At 41.9% G+C, this 14,738-nt stretch overlaps 2 protein-coding genes across 11 annotated transcripts in view; one reads left to right on the forward strand and one right to left on the reverse strand.

Moving 5' to 3' along the window:
* LOC138755103 (coiled-coil domain-containing protein 102A-like) overlaps positions 1-2,388 on the reverse strand; it is a 656,806-nt gene extending 654,418 nt beyond the window's left edge. For 2 of the 8 annotated variants that reach the window (XM_069920400.1, XM_069920401.1), the window contains exon 1: positions 2,155-2,341. The gene's annotated coding sequence lies outside the window, so the exon portion shown is untranslated. Of the gene's footprint in view, positions 1-2,154 lie in introns of all 8 variants that reach the window. The other 6 variants (XR_011352030.1, XM_069920398.1, XM_069920404.1 and 3 more) reach the window with 6 other exon arrangements.
* LOC138755104 (protein disulfide-isomerase TMX3-like) overlaps positions 2,168-14,738 on the forward strand; it is a 174,791-nt gene continuing 162,220 nt past the window's right edge. The window contains exons 1-3 of one of the 3 annotated variants that reach the window (XM_069920406.1): positions 2,192-2,300; positions 2,442-2,496; positions 14,397-14,436. In XM_069920406.1, the coding sequence (XP_069776507.1) occupies positions 2,267-2,300; positions 2,442-2,496; positions 14,397-14,436 (129 nt within the window). In that variant the 5' untranslated portion in view covers positions 2,192-2,266. Of the gene's footprint in view, positions 2,301-2,441; positions 2,497-5,703; positions 5,840-14,396; positions 14,437-14,738 lie in introns of those variants that run through there. The other 2 variants (XM_069920405.1, XM_069920407.1) reach the window with 2 other exon arrangements.

The raw sequence follows: 14,738 nt of genomic DNA on the forward strand, positions 1-14,738 counted from the left end.
AGTGCATTGAGATCAGCAAATATTTTGTCAGGAGTGGTGATACTACAGGTTCTGGTGTAAAAAACTAGAGTTTTTATGTTTAAAATAAAAACTTTGTGTCATGTTCAAAAGGTGTTGTTCACCATGCAAGATCACCAGATTTAGATGTCATTAAAGGTTCAATATAAATTGCAGCTTTTCTAATAGTTGAAGTCATACTTCAGAGGCTGGTGGATAAATTGTCCTTGCTGGGAATCAATGACCTTCTCTACAACTGGATTCTGGACTTCATGATGGAAAGACACTGTCTGTTCAGGTTGGCACAAAACCTCGTCCCATCATCTTAAGCACTGGAGCACCTCAGGGCAGAGTGCTCAGCCTGCTAGTGTTCATGCTGCATTGCTACTAGCTACTGCATTGCCAGATTCAGTTCCTGCAGAATCATCATATATTCAAATGATACATCAGCAGCTGCCCTTATCAGGAACAATGATGAGTCACATTACAGAGATGAGGTTGAAAGGCTTTTAAAATGGTGTAGTCTTAATGTGGACAAGACAAAGGAGATGATTATGGAGATCAGGAAGAAGAAGGTTGACCATTCTCCACTACACATCAACTGTTCTGACTTGGAGCGAGTGGAGAGCTCAAAGTTCGTTGACGTGCATGCAAGGGAAAACCTATCCTGGACTCACAACACCTCCTTATTAGCCAGGAAGAAGCAGCAGTGCCTACACTTCCTAATGCGGCTGAGGATGGCCAGGCTATCGGTTCCCATCTTGACAACCTTTTACAGGAGCACAATTGAGTGTCCTGCCTGGCTGCATCATTGAGACATATGGTAGCTGCAAAGCATCAGAGTATCATTAAAACAGCCGAGTGGATCACTGGGATCTCCCTTTCCTCTATAGACACATTTTTTGAAAGAACTGTCTAAATGGGACTCGAGGAATTATAAAAGACCCTTTCTATCTTCAACCCAATACCATCACAAAGGAGGTACAGGAACATCAAAATCAGGGAAATAGTTTTTTCCCCACAGGATGTGAGACTGATGAACATTATCCTGTAACATTGACAATCATCTCAATTTTTAAAAATATTTGTTTATTATTTCTGTGATCTTTATGTACCATGATCTGGAGAGACACCATTTCATTGGGTTAGATATGTATAAACAGAAACAAACCATGTTGGCCATCAAGCATATATTCACACAAATCCTGCACGAATCTCATTCTATTCTTCTGACATTCCTATCAACTTTCTCCAGATCCCCACAGACAGCTGCAATTTACTGTGGCTAATTCAGCATCCATTGTGTTCATCTTTGCCATATGGAAGAAACCAGAGCACCCAGAAGAAAACCACTGGAAGAATGTGAAAACTGCAAAAGACAGCATTGGACATTAGAAATGAGCTTGGATCACTGGAGCAGCAAGAGAACAGCTCTACTATTTTTTTGCCACTGTGCCAAAGTCTCCAGCTTGAAGCATTTTCAATCAATTAAATGCAAACATCTGAACATCTGAACTACCACTCACCTCCAGTATCATGCATGCTTTTTTTTAAAAAAATACAATCAAATAGAAAGTTAAATTCACCTTCTTTGAAACAGAAATCATTCAAAACTGTATTGAACTGATGACCCAAGATGCAAAGATAATGAGGAGTATTTGTTCAAATGGAGGGCAAACACCAGTCGACAAATGATCTATTTCTTTATTGAATATATTTCTCTCTCAAGCATAAAGCAGGAAAGATGTTCAATCAGCACTCCTGATTTAGCATTGACAGCTCCTCGGAATCCTTCCAGGTTCTGACCCCGTGTCTTCAAAGCTAGTGAACTGTTAGATCAAATCGTCTTATCTTGTCTTCCCATCGCTACTGCATTTGAAAGGCTCATAAGCCATCACTGGCAGGTCAGCAGGCGAGGAAATTCGCGTGGAATTTAAGTCGAGAAAGAAATGCACTGGTCACCAAAACAGAATGGGGTTCCCACACGAGCTGAGTTCCACATACTTTAGTGGCAGCTCCAAGTTTCCTGGACAGTTGCAGGTTAACCATTTCAATGCAGGCTTTTAAAAAAAAAATGCAGAAACACGCACAACCTAAAATATTTGTTAAAATTATGACACGCTTTACAATTTAAAACAAAACAGACGAGGCACCTACATTGAAGCCACAGTCGGAGGCCGCGTCTCCATGACAGCCAGGAGCGGCGGCGGCGGCGGGTGTGCGCCTGCGCGGGACTGCGCCTGCTCAGCCTCAGCCCCCTACAAGCAAAATGGCAGTTCGACTGGTGTTGCTGGTGTGTGGCGGTGAGTGAATGAGCTCTGTTGGCTGTCCTGGGCTTCCCAAATCACGAGAATGCCTTCAGGTTCAAAGGGGAAAACTAAACAATTTGTCCGTTTCGTAACTGCCTTTGATTGGAGGTGTTTTATTTCTCTTTTCTGTTGCAGTTGCAGTCTTCCGGACCGTTGCGGTGTCTTCATTTGCTATAGATTTGGATTACTCGTAAGTTGTCTGTGTTGTCTGTTGGACAGGATATGAAACAGTACAACCCGAAATGACTGAGCACGGATGTTTATTTGTATCAATTATGCCCATATGCATTTGTCAAAAATGCAACAGAAACGGTTTTTTTTTTGTTAAATTGATTGCAAGACGGTATTTTGTTTTAGAATGGGGTGGGGAAGAGTGCAGATTTGTCCGCCTGTCTAATGAATAAAAATGATGCTGCAAGTTTCTAAAGGAGGATTGTGGGTATTTTTCCAAACACTTTATGCAATTTAAGACCATAACTTTGGAAAACATGCTGCTAATGATGTCTCCAGTATCCTGTCAAAATTATGTTAGGCTAAAAATTCATACCAGTTTGGTCAAGGTAGGTGAGCCTAAAGAGAATGAATCAACGTTGAGCTAATTTGATTTTATTTAATTGATAGTTTTCTTATGTCAACCAAATTGCAGATCCAAAATCTGTCTGACAGGATTCGGGAATATCAGTTTTGCTGTACTTCAATCTGAATTTGTAAAATGTGGTATACAGAAATAATTCCTTTGTTATTTATATCTCTCTACATCTTCAAAATCAGGAAAGTACTTACTACTTACAGATTTCCTTCAATTATGACTTTGAACTTTAATGCAATAGACCATAACTTTGCAATGGGTTTCAGAGACATTTTGTCCAGTTATTATGCAAAGTCCACTTACAACATATCTATTTCAGAATCAGAATTTATTGTCATGAACAAGTCATGAAATTTAGTGTTCTGCAGCGACATCATTGTCCAAACATTCATATAATCACCTTCCAACATTGAAAAAGTTAAAATAATAGAGCACAAAAAGTAAGGCAATGTCTGGTTCATTTTGGAATCTGATGGCAGCAGGGAAGAAGCTGTCCTAATGCCATTGAGTGCTTGTCTTTAGGATCCTGTACCTTTTCCCTGATGGAAGCAGAGTGAAGAGGGCATAGCCTGGGTGGTAGGGACCTTTGAGGATAGAGGCTTTTTTTTAAGACACCGCCTCATGTACATGTCCTCAATGGAGTAAAGTCTGATGCCTGTGAGGCCGAGTTAACCACCCTCTGGAGTTTATTCTCGTCCTGAGAGTTGGCACCTCCATACCAGCCAGTGACGCAACCAGCCAGAATGCTCTCCCTGGTACACCTGTAGAAGTTTTTGAAAGTCTTCGACATAAATCTCCTCAGGCACCTCACAAAGTATAGCCACTGGCAAGCCTTCTTTGTGATTGCATTAAAGTGGAGACTCAATATCAATTTAACAACTTTTGTATTTTTGTAAATATGCTTTAATGTTTCTGTTTTCATGTCCATACTTGGATGGAAGTTGTGCACTGAAATATAACTGCATATCTTAACAATGTTGCAAATTCAGGAAGTGTCTTTCAAAAAGCAAAATAACAGATGGTAATCTAAAATAAAGAATGCTGCAAATGGGACAGACAGCATCATCGGTCAAGAGAATAATGGAGATAACCTTTTGGGTCAGTGACCTTCCATTTGGAACTAGGAAAAGTCAGAACAAAGCTGTACTTGAAGGAGATGAATAGAAAGAATCAAGGAAACATTTGTTGCAGAGTAGAGACCAAGAGAAACAAGTGGTGATGCCAACTGAAATATGATGATGAAGACTTGTTAAAGTTCAGAGTTCAAAGTTCAGATTTATTGTCAGAGTATATGCTTGACATCACGTATAGCCCTGAGATTCTTTTTCATATGAACTAGGCAGAAATTCTATTTGTTGGTAGTGCCAAAAACTGTGCAAGATAGGTAAACAAAAGAGAGAAATATAAACAAAGAAGAAATGCAAACTGTGCAATACAGAAAATAAATATTCAATAATAAATAATGAGCAAAGTAAGTCTTTGAAGGAGTCTCTGATTGAGTTTGTTGTTGAGGAGTCTGATTGTGGAGGGGTAGCGACTGTTCTTGAACCTGGTGGTCAGAGTCTGTGGCACCTATACCTCTTTCCTGATGGCAGCAGCGAGAACAGAGCATGTCCTAGGTGGTGTGGATCCTTGATGATTGCTGCTGCTTTCTAATGGCAGCTTTCCATGTAGATTTTCTCATTGGTGGGGAGAGTTTTGCCTGTGATGTAGTGGGCTATGTCCACTTCCTTTTGCATGAAGAGCAATTGTTTTCTTTCTATGGTATAATTTTTATCTGGGTTCCTGATTTTTTTTAAATAAGTAAATTGAGTTGCAACTTTTGCCAATGTTTGATTACTCAAACACTATAAAAGCAGAAAGCTTCAGCATTTTTTAATATGTTGTGATGTTTTCTTGAAACAACTATGAATCTTTTTGGGCTAAATGTGGTTATATGTAAACAAATAAAACTCCTAGACACCTATGTTTCAAGTTTGATAATTGCTTACAGGCATTAAGTATGTTGGCTTTGGATGCACCTTGGATGTATTGACTGACTATGTCTACCTGTGGATGCTGCATGACCTGCTGAGTTTCTCCAGCAATTCTTTGTTTATTTTTGCTATGATATGTTTGTACAATGTTTGCTGTGTAAATGGAAACATATCAATTGAAGTTCAAATATTTTGTTTTCCTTTTGCTTGTTACTGTCCATGAAAAAAAACTCACTGATCTCCAATGTTTAATCAAAATGCTTGAGAAAGATTAAACCAGAAACAACTTCAAAATGTATATTTCTAAGGATTTGGTACAGTATTATACAGTCAAAAACTGGGGAAAACATGCTGTTTTCTTACACCTAACTTTTGTATGTGTTAGATATGCTGCTTCTGGGACAGGGCATTTTACTTTCTTAGGTTAGATCTTCACAACAATGTGAGTTTTTTTTAAGTTTCAGCCTGAAAAAGACTTTTTTCTCACTTTCTGGAAGTGAAACTTGCTCATGGTGTGGTGGTCTTTGGTATCTGGTTGTTGGTGAACAGTAGAAGCCACAATGCATCATCTTAATGAGGTTTAAGGAATGAGAAATAAAAGAGGGTAAAGTAGATTCAAATTAGGTATAACTAAAGAAATGGAGAAGAAAAAAGCTATTGGATTAACAAAGTTTTAATATATTCAACATCTAACATTTGAAGTACAGTACAACTTTGATTATTCAAAATCAGATTCTCAAAAATCCTCAGTTATCCAAATTTTTAAAAAAAATTTTGGATAAACTAGTATATTTGAAATCCTCATTTATCCAAAATATTTTTCAGAGTCAAACTGACTGAGGAAGTCTGGCTCCCTGTGCTGGCAGCATCGGACCTCAGGCTCCTGGGCATGAGCGGGACCCTCGGACGCATGAGCGGGGCTTTGGTGGGAGGTGTCAGTGATCAGTGGTGGCCAGCATTTTTTTTTGGTGAGAATTAAACATTATTTTAATGCTTAAAAAGCCTTCCCTTGTTATTGCTTAAACACTGTTACAAGTGATTTGATGTTGCTACTGGGCTGTTTTTTAAAAGTTGATCGGTTCTCCCAAAAAAAAAGTTTATCCAAAATAGGCCTGGTCCCGACCATTTTGGATCATCAGAGTTGTACTGTAATTGCTTGACATTTTAAATGCTAATTTCTTGGGACAATTGTTTAACAGTTAACAGCAAATATTTGCACTAATATACTGCATTATACTGTATTGTCAAACAGAATTTGACAAGAGGATATATGAAGGACATTTACAACACTGGATGCAGGCAAAAGGCAATAAACATTGTGAAGGACTTCCCCTCCCCCCCCCCCCCCCCATCCCTCATGTAAACTATTTTCCCTGCTGTCATCTGGAAGGAGGTATATCCAGATTAGGCAACAAGCCATCAGACTCCTGACTTCCCAGAACATAGGGACCATGGACTTTTACTGTATACGTCTTAAGATTTTAATGTGCTTAACTTCTATTCTAACTTGTATAAATGTGACTTTATTTGAAATATTAATATGTGATCAAAAGTTAAGATTTCAAGAAATACCTCAAGAAGGAAGGGTTTATGTGCTTCCCACCCATTGGCATGGTAAACAATGGTGGGCTACTGAAAAATTGGGACTTGGGAGCATGGAGATAGCAAAGCTATGGTAGTGGGGAAGAAAAAAAAAACTATAGTTGTATTTGGAAACGTGGATGAAAATTTTAAAATTGTGATTTGCTTGGCTTGGCGTCAGACTAGGAACAGGTGGTATGAAAATAGAACACACATTAAGTTACAGACTGCAGAATCTTTGATAATTGTAGATGGCTGAAATATGGAAGATGGTGTATTGCCATGAGAGTATTAAAATGTATTAAGGCTCTGGTAAAGAGACATACTGAGGATTTCTTAATTTAATGTGTAAAGGCAGTGTTAGAAAATTTCAAAAGTGGAAGCAGATGACCACGTTGATGAAACATTTTTTTTATGCCTCCCTTGAGTTGGGTAAGATGATCTGGTGACTGACATATCCGTTAAGGTTGGACAGGAGGAGGAGGTTTATAATCGGTAATTAGTGATGTGAGTTTGTGAAGATTCAAATTCAGTGATATAAGCACGTCAGGCAGTCACATTGGTCTTTCATTCTAGATCACCGAAGATTACTTCCTTCAAAAGCGTGGCTTGACCTCTACCACCTTCAACTCTGTCCTTGCCTGTATCTCCTCCATTTCCTGCACATCTGCCCTATACCTTCTGGCCGAGACGTAACCAGAAGAGGATTCCCCCTTGCTCTCATCTATCACCCTACCAGTGTTTGCATCCAATGTATTATCCTCCTCAATTTCCACCTCCGACAACCTAATCCCACCACCATGCACATCTTCCCTTCCCCTTCCCTCTCTGCCTTTTGCAGGGACCGCTCCCTCCAGGTCTCCCTCATCCACTCTTCCCTTCTCACTAATCACACCCTCAGTACCTAACTGTTGTGATCACAAGACATGCTTCCTCCCTCACTATCATTCAACACCCTAAACAGTTCTTCTACATCAGTAGTTTTCAAACCTTTTCTTTCCACTTGTATACCACTTTAAGTAATCCCTATCCCATAGGTGCTCTTTGATTAGTAAGGGATTGCTTAAGGTGGTATTGGGTGGAAAGAAAAAGTTTGAAAACCACTGTTTTAAATTGTACCTAATTGACTTGTTTTGTGCATGGTTTCACAACTCCAAAGGAAATAGGCCAATGACAATTTTTCTCAAGCAAAATATTTCAGTAACAGTTGGGTGTAGAACAGTGGTTGTCAACCATTTTTCCATATTTATATGCCACTTTAAGTAATCCCTTACTATCACAGAGCACCTATGACATGGGGATTATTTAAAATGGTATAAGAAAAAGTTTGAAAACCACTGTTCTAAGTGAAGCAACACTTATGAATCTGCAGAGGTCATCTACTGCATCTGGTGCTCCTGATGTGGCCTACTCTATGTCACAGAGGCTGGTTGCAGACTGAGATTATTTATTTGAACACCTTTGACCTGACTGCTGCAATAGTAAGGTCCTCGCAATGGCCATCCACTTTAATTCCATACACTATTTCCACACCGACATGACTGTCCATGGCCTTGAGTACTAGCAAAACAGGGCTACCTGTAAATTGGAAGAACACCTACCCCTACCTGAGTCTCTCTTTCCCTATTCTCTATCCTTCTGTTTCCTTTCCTTCAGCTTCCCATCCACTTCCCTTCCCTCTCCTATCAGAGAGCTACCCTTCCTCCTATCAACTCAGCTTTTTTGCTTCTATCCTCCCTGTGGCAATGTATTTATTTATCTGGGCACAACATTGGCTGTCTATACCTGTGTCTCTTCCCCACAAGCTCCAGAATAAAGGTGACTGTTCCACAGCTCCCTCCCCAATGCAGAACAATCAAACTGCATGAATGTGCCTTTGTTCTAAAGCTAATAAAAACCTATCAGTTTGTTCAACTTCAGTCTTTTGGAGTCATTAATGGTGCATCAATTTTATTAGCTTTTGTTTTATAATGGAGCAGATCCTGAAGCCAGAGGAGCTGGAAATCTACCCTCAATCACCTTGAGGCATCTACCAACTTTGAACTCTGGCTACGCTATTTCAAGGGATTCCTGCAAGAATCTTCAGCCATCGTGTGGTCAGAGACTGACAAATTACAAGTACTGCACTTCAGTACTATGATGTACTTGATGATCAGGGATGCTGTGTCATATCAAGAGGCCACGGACATCCTAAAGGGCCAATACCTATGAAAGATTAATAAAGTCTATGCCAGGCATCTGGTGACCTGAAAGCATCAACCCAGGGAGTCAAACGCTGAGTTCTTCCAGCCCTGCGAACCCTTAGAAGGGCCTGTGTATACAAGGCCATGATAGCTGCGGAGTACACAGAGGACCTGATCATGTTGCAGGGATCAGGTCGAACTACATTCGCCAAAGATTATTGGAGGAAGGGGAGCTCAGTGTGCAGAGAGCAGTTGAGCTGGCAGATATGCTGGAAATGGTCCTCCAGAATATGGATGTGTACTCAATCAACAATGCAGCCACCTCATATTGCTGCTGCTGCCATCTTGGGTCACGCCGCTACCCCCTCGCCCCGCAAACGATTGACCATAGTAACAGTACCCTGGGAACGTCTTGTATCATCTCCGCCAGTTTCAGTCAGCATCCCAACCACAGCTGCTGTGCTCCAGAAGCACCCAAAGTGCTATTTCTGTGGGTTCGGCAAACGCCCGAGGAAACGCTGACCAGCAAAAGACACTGTCTGCGGGAAGAAGGACGTTATGCGTGCGGATTGTAGAGGCCGCCATCGCTAGGAATTAGCAGCACCATGTGCGAGTCTCAGGGACCGCCATCTTTGGGATTCAGCAGTGCCGCACGGGGGCTGCAATCTTGGACATCCCCATCTTTCTAATCAGCACGCGATCTCTCCGCCTAAGCGACAAGCAATACTTCAACACTGGCCTCCATCAAACTCAACTAGGACAGCCCGTGACTAATTGCCTATTCAATAATGGGAGCATTGAGAGCTTCATTCATCCCGACACAGTGCAGTACTACTCTCTCGTGGTATGGCCAGTAAACCAAAAGTTCTCCTTGGCCTCAAAGGCACTTATGGCGGATGTCTGTGGCTACTGCATAGTGACTGACCATACAGGGTACAGACGATAAAGACTAAACTTTTGGTGATGCCACAGCTCTGCGCTACCATGCTACTGGGTCTTGATTTTCAATGTCACCTTAAAAGCATTACAATGGAATTCAATGGGGCCCATCCACCCCTCACTGTCTGTAACCAGCAGTTCTCAAATCGCCCACTGTGCTCTATCTACTCTTCAGTATCCCCCCTCACCATTGCACCCAGCCAGCAATCCAGTTTCTTATCGCGCATGATCTGCGGACTCTCCACACTCAAAATCAACCCCTCCACTGTTGTTTACCAATTTCCCCTCCGACTATAAACCCATCGCCACTAAAAGTAGGAGGTACAGTGCCGGGGACAGGGCCTCTCTTCAGACAGAGATGAAGAGTTTACTTAATGAGGGATCATTGAACCCAGCACAAGTAGTGGTAGTGAGGAATGGAGAGAACAGAATAGTCATTGACTACAGTCAGATCATTAATAGATACACACAAATAGATGCATATCCCCTCTCACGTATATCCAATATATGGTGAACCAAATCTCACAGTATTGGGTCTTTTAAACCATTGGCTTGTAATGCACATCATCAGCTCCCTATCTGCCCAGAGGACTGCCAATATACTGGGTTCAAGGCGGTTGGCCTCCTGTGGATCCCCATCCCCTTCAGCGTCACCAATGGAGTCTCAGTCTTCCAGTGGGAGATGGACCACATGGTAGTTCAGTAACTTGCAGCCACATTCCCATATCTCAACAACGTCACCACCTGTGGCCATGGCCTGTAGGACCATGATGGCAACCTTAAGAAAAAAATTCCTCGAAACCACCACATACAATAAGGTCAAGTGTGTATTTCACACAACCTGCCTTGCCAGTGAACGTTGAGAACGGAGTCATTGGTTCAGACACTGATTGCATGCATCCACTCCTGGAACTCCCCCTCAACCTTCAGGCCCTAAAAAGGTGCCAGGACTTTTTTCTCCAGTGGTTCCCTAACTATGCAAATAAGGCCCACCCCTTCTTCAAATTTTCCTCTTTCTCTCTGACACAAGAGGCCCGTGCAGCCTTCAGCCACATCAAGGCAGATAATGCCAATGTCACAGTGCACGCAATGGATGAATCCATCCCATTCCAGGTAGAAAGTGATGTGTCAGATTTTGCTCTGACTGTTACCCTTAACCAGGCAGGCAGACCCATTGCTTTATCCCCCCTACCATCCAGGGTCCCGAAATTCGACACTCCTCTGTCAAGGAGGCCCAAGCCATTGTCGAGGCAGTATGGGACTAGAGACACTACTTGCCCGGTAAATGATTCACCCTGCTAACTGACCAATGGGCTGTTGTATTCATGTTCAATAATCAACAGCAAGGTAAAATCAAGAACGACAAAATATTGAGATGGAGAATCGAACTGTCCACCTACAATTACAATATCCTGTAGTGGCCCAGGAAACTCAACGAGCCTTCTGATGCCCTATCTCACAGGACCTGTACCAGTGCACAGATTGACCACTTACAAGCCCTTCACAATGATCTCTGCTACCCTGGAGTTACCAGGTTCTTCCACTTCGTCAAAGCCCGCAACCTTCTGTCTTCCATTGAAGAGATTGTCAATGACCAAAAACTGCCAGGTCTGTGTGGAGTGCAAACCACCCTTCTACCGCCAAATCGCAGTTGATAAAGGCCACCCACCCCTTTGAATGCCTGAGTGTTGACTTCAAAGGATCCCTGCCCTCTACAGACCTCAATGTGTACTTCCTCAATGTTGTTGATGAGTACTCCCGTTTTCTGTTTGCCATCCCCTGCTCTAACATGACAGCTGCCACAGTCATCAGGGGCCTGCACAGTCTCTTTACTCTGTTTGGCTTCCCCAGCTAGATTCATAGTAATCAGGAGTCTTCTTTGACAGGCGACGAGCTGTGCCAATACATGGTATCCAGAGGCATTGCCATGAACAGGACCTCCAGCTACGACCCCCGGGGAAAGGGAGGACACCACGGTCTGGAAGGCTGTCCTAGACCTACTGTCTAGGGCCCTTCCAGTCTCCCGCTGGCAAGCGGTCCTCCCAGAGGTGCTCCACTCCATCAGATCTCTCCTATGTACTGCCACGAATGCCACACAGTGTGAACATATGCTTTCTTTTCCCAGGAAATCTGAAACTAGGACCACGCTGCCAGCATGGCTGATGTCCCCAGGGCTGATCCTACTCTGGAAACATGAGGAGCCATGTCCGACCTCGAAAGGGTCCACCTCCTCCACACCAACTCCTAATACACCTATGAGGCGTACCCTGATGGGCATGAGGACACTCTCTGTTAGGAATTTGGTGCCTTCATGGGCCCTGGAGACCTTCACTGATCAGCCCACACCCCCTTCACTCCTACCCACCCACAATGCACCAGGGCCATAGCACATTACCTCACTCCCAACAAAGGGCACACCAGACTCATAGCCATATACCCATCAGCCCAACACCAATGATTGCACATAGACCCCCAGACTGCCCAGGGCCCCACCACTGCACTGCAACCGCAGCCCAAATTACAACTATCACAGCGATAAACCAGACTACCTGACAGACTTGATCTGTAACTGTATCATCATCACTTCACACCACTGGACGTGAATGTAGTAAACCACTGTATGTATATATTTATCTGTTTGGGCACACCCATTCACTGACTATACCTTTGGCTCTTCCCAAAGGTGACTTCCACAGCCCCCTCCCCAGTACAGGACAATCCTGCAGCATGGATGTGCTGTTGTTCTAAAGCTAATAAAAACTTTGAAGTTAGTTCAACTTCAGTTTTTTTTTGGAGTCATTGATGGTGCATCACTCCCACTTGCATCCACTGATACCTCTTGCCTTTTAGCCTATGCTCCTCCCCTGCCCCTTCCTTCATCTTCCCCCTTTTCACCTCTTCTCCTCTCCCTTCCCCCCCCCCCCCCACCCTTTTTATTCAGGTATCTGTCATTTTTTTGCGATACCTTGATGAAGGATCAGGCCTGAAATGTTTATTACCCTTTACTTCCTATGAATACAGCATGAACTGCTGAGTTTCCCCACTATTTCCATGTTATGCAGTCACATCTATAAGAGGCAGAGCAAAAAAACTACAAAAATGCAACATTCAAAAATCAATAATTAAATCTGGTGATGAAGTATTGATTGATCTATCAACTTGGCTTATCAGGAAAGAACGCTCCTATTATTAAATAGTATCCTGCGATGATTTGTGATTATCTGAAAGAGTAAATGGGGTTCTGAGTATCTCACATAGAAACTATCCATGTAAATATAGCACCTTTTCTGAAGCAACTGAGAAGCTTGCTTGTCTTAAGTGGAAGTTGCATTTGTAAGTTTTAGAAGTTCTCAAGTGAAATAATGTTTCATCCAATTGATATAAGAACAAGTTTGGCATTTTTGAATGATCAGGAATTGATTGCCAAGAAGGGGAATGGAAACTGTGTTACAGCCTCCAAGATGTATTGCATAGACACCCTAGGAATGCTACAAGGAGCAAGCTGGGAATTGAGAAAATGAGACCAGCAGCTGGCACCCCATGTAACAGGATTCTGGATAGAGCTACCACCTCTCTGCTGTTCTAATTCTATGTTATTTTGAACAATGATATACAAGAAGACTATAAATCTGTGGAGTTATAATCATATATTTCAAATATGGATAATTGTGTTAAGTTTTGGTCACATAACTATAGGAAAGATCTCAATAAGATTGGAAGAGTACAAAGTAGGATAATACCAGGACTTGAGAAACTGAGTTACAGGGCAAGATTAGCAGATCACACAGCATACTTTACATTAGCAAAGATAAATATAGATAATCAACAGTTCTGGCTAGTCCTTTATTAAGGTACAAGCGAAATGTAGGCAGGTGTCTGAATAAAACGGTGGGGGGGAGGGGAAGAGCATAGACCCACAGGCAGAAGGTGGATAAGGGAGAGAGGGCACAAGAGAAAAGGGAGGGGAATAACTTTTTGAATGGAAAAAGAAGGGATGGAGAGCTGGAGGAAGGAGCTGGAAGGATAGAGAAGAGTGGGAGAATAGGGAGTGGGCTAGCAGAAACTGGAGGTTGCTGTTAATGCCATCTGGTTGGAGAGTATTCAAACGGAATAATGGGTGTTGCTCCTCCAGTTTATGGATTGCCTTGATTTGGCAGTGCATGACGCCATGAAGAGACATGTTGGTGCAGGAGTGGGGTACAGAATTGAAATGGTTGGCCACTTTGAGATCCATGTCATTGCTGCGGACAGAGCCAAGGTTCTCAGATGAGTCTGTGTCCAGACTCTCTGATGTAGAAAAGGGCACAACAGGAGCACCAAATGCAGCCCAAACAATCCTTCCAAGTAAAGCAACACTTCACTAGTGAATCTGCAGGAGTCATCTACTGAATCCGATTTTTGAGGCCTGTTCCCTGAAATGTTCTTAAAAGGTTTTTGCAGCTGACAATAGTTCTAGTGCAGTTTTACTAAGAGGCATTTTTAATGTTTTAAAATGTCGTGAGTGTTAAACATTAATTGTTAATTGTCTTCCAAAATAAGTTTTGGAAAAAAAAGCTATAATTTTATTGCTTTAACATTTTAAATATACAATATACCATTTGGCTTTCATTTGCCCCCTGAACTAGAGGTTTGGAATCTCCACTGGTTAACTCCAGCTCTCTGGTCAGTGAAACATTTTTGCCATTCTTTATTGTGAGTTCATACTAAGGATCACCAACAATTATCAGATGTGTGGTATTTAATTAATTATTCCAAATAAAGGTCTGGGCTTGAATAATCTTTGGATTTCTGCATTTATAACACCATGGTAATTTTATTGCAGGTTTAAAGAAACTAGAGAAGATGACATTTGGTTGGTAGATGTAAGTATGGACATTTTTTTTCATTTTCAAGTTTTAAAATTAAATGCAGAACATGTCATGCTGTTAATTTTCCAATGTAACGAACAGAAATTTTCCACCACAGCTAATTGACTGCATCTATTACCAAAAATAGCACTGCAGTTGACAACGATCTTTAGAGATTAAGATCAGATTGTTTATGCAGTATACACTTCATACTTGCATTGATAAATGTATTCTAGTAAGGATTCTATGTCACTTAGATTATTGAGCTACAAGGGCTTGGCTACTTGTGTTCACTTGTTTAGAATGAACAGTAACCT

The sequence above is a fragment of the Narcine bancroftii genome, chromosome 2 (assembly GCF_036971445.1).
Source record: "Narcine bancroftii isolate sNarBan1 chromosome 2, sNarBan1.hap1, whole genome shotgun sequence".
NCBI classification, from domain to species: Eukaryota; Metazoa; Chordata; class Chondrichthyes; order Torpediniformes; family Narcinidae; genus Narcine; species Narcine bancroftii.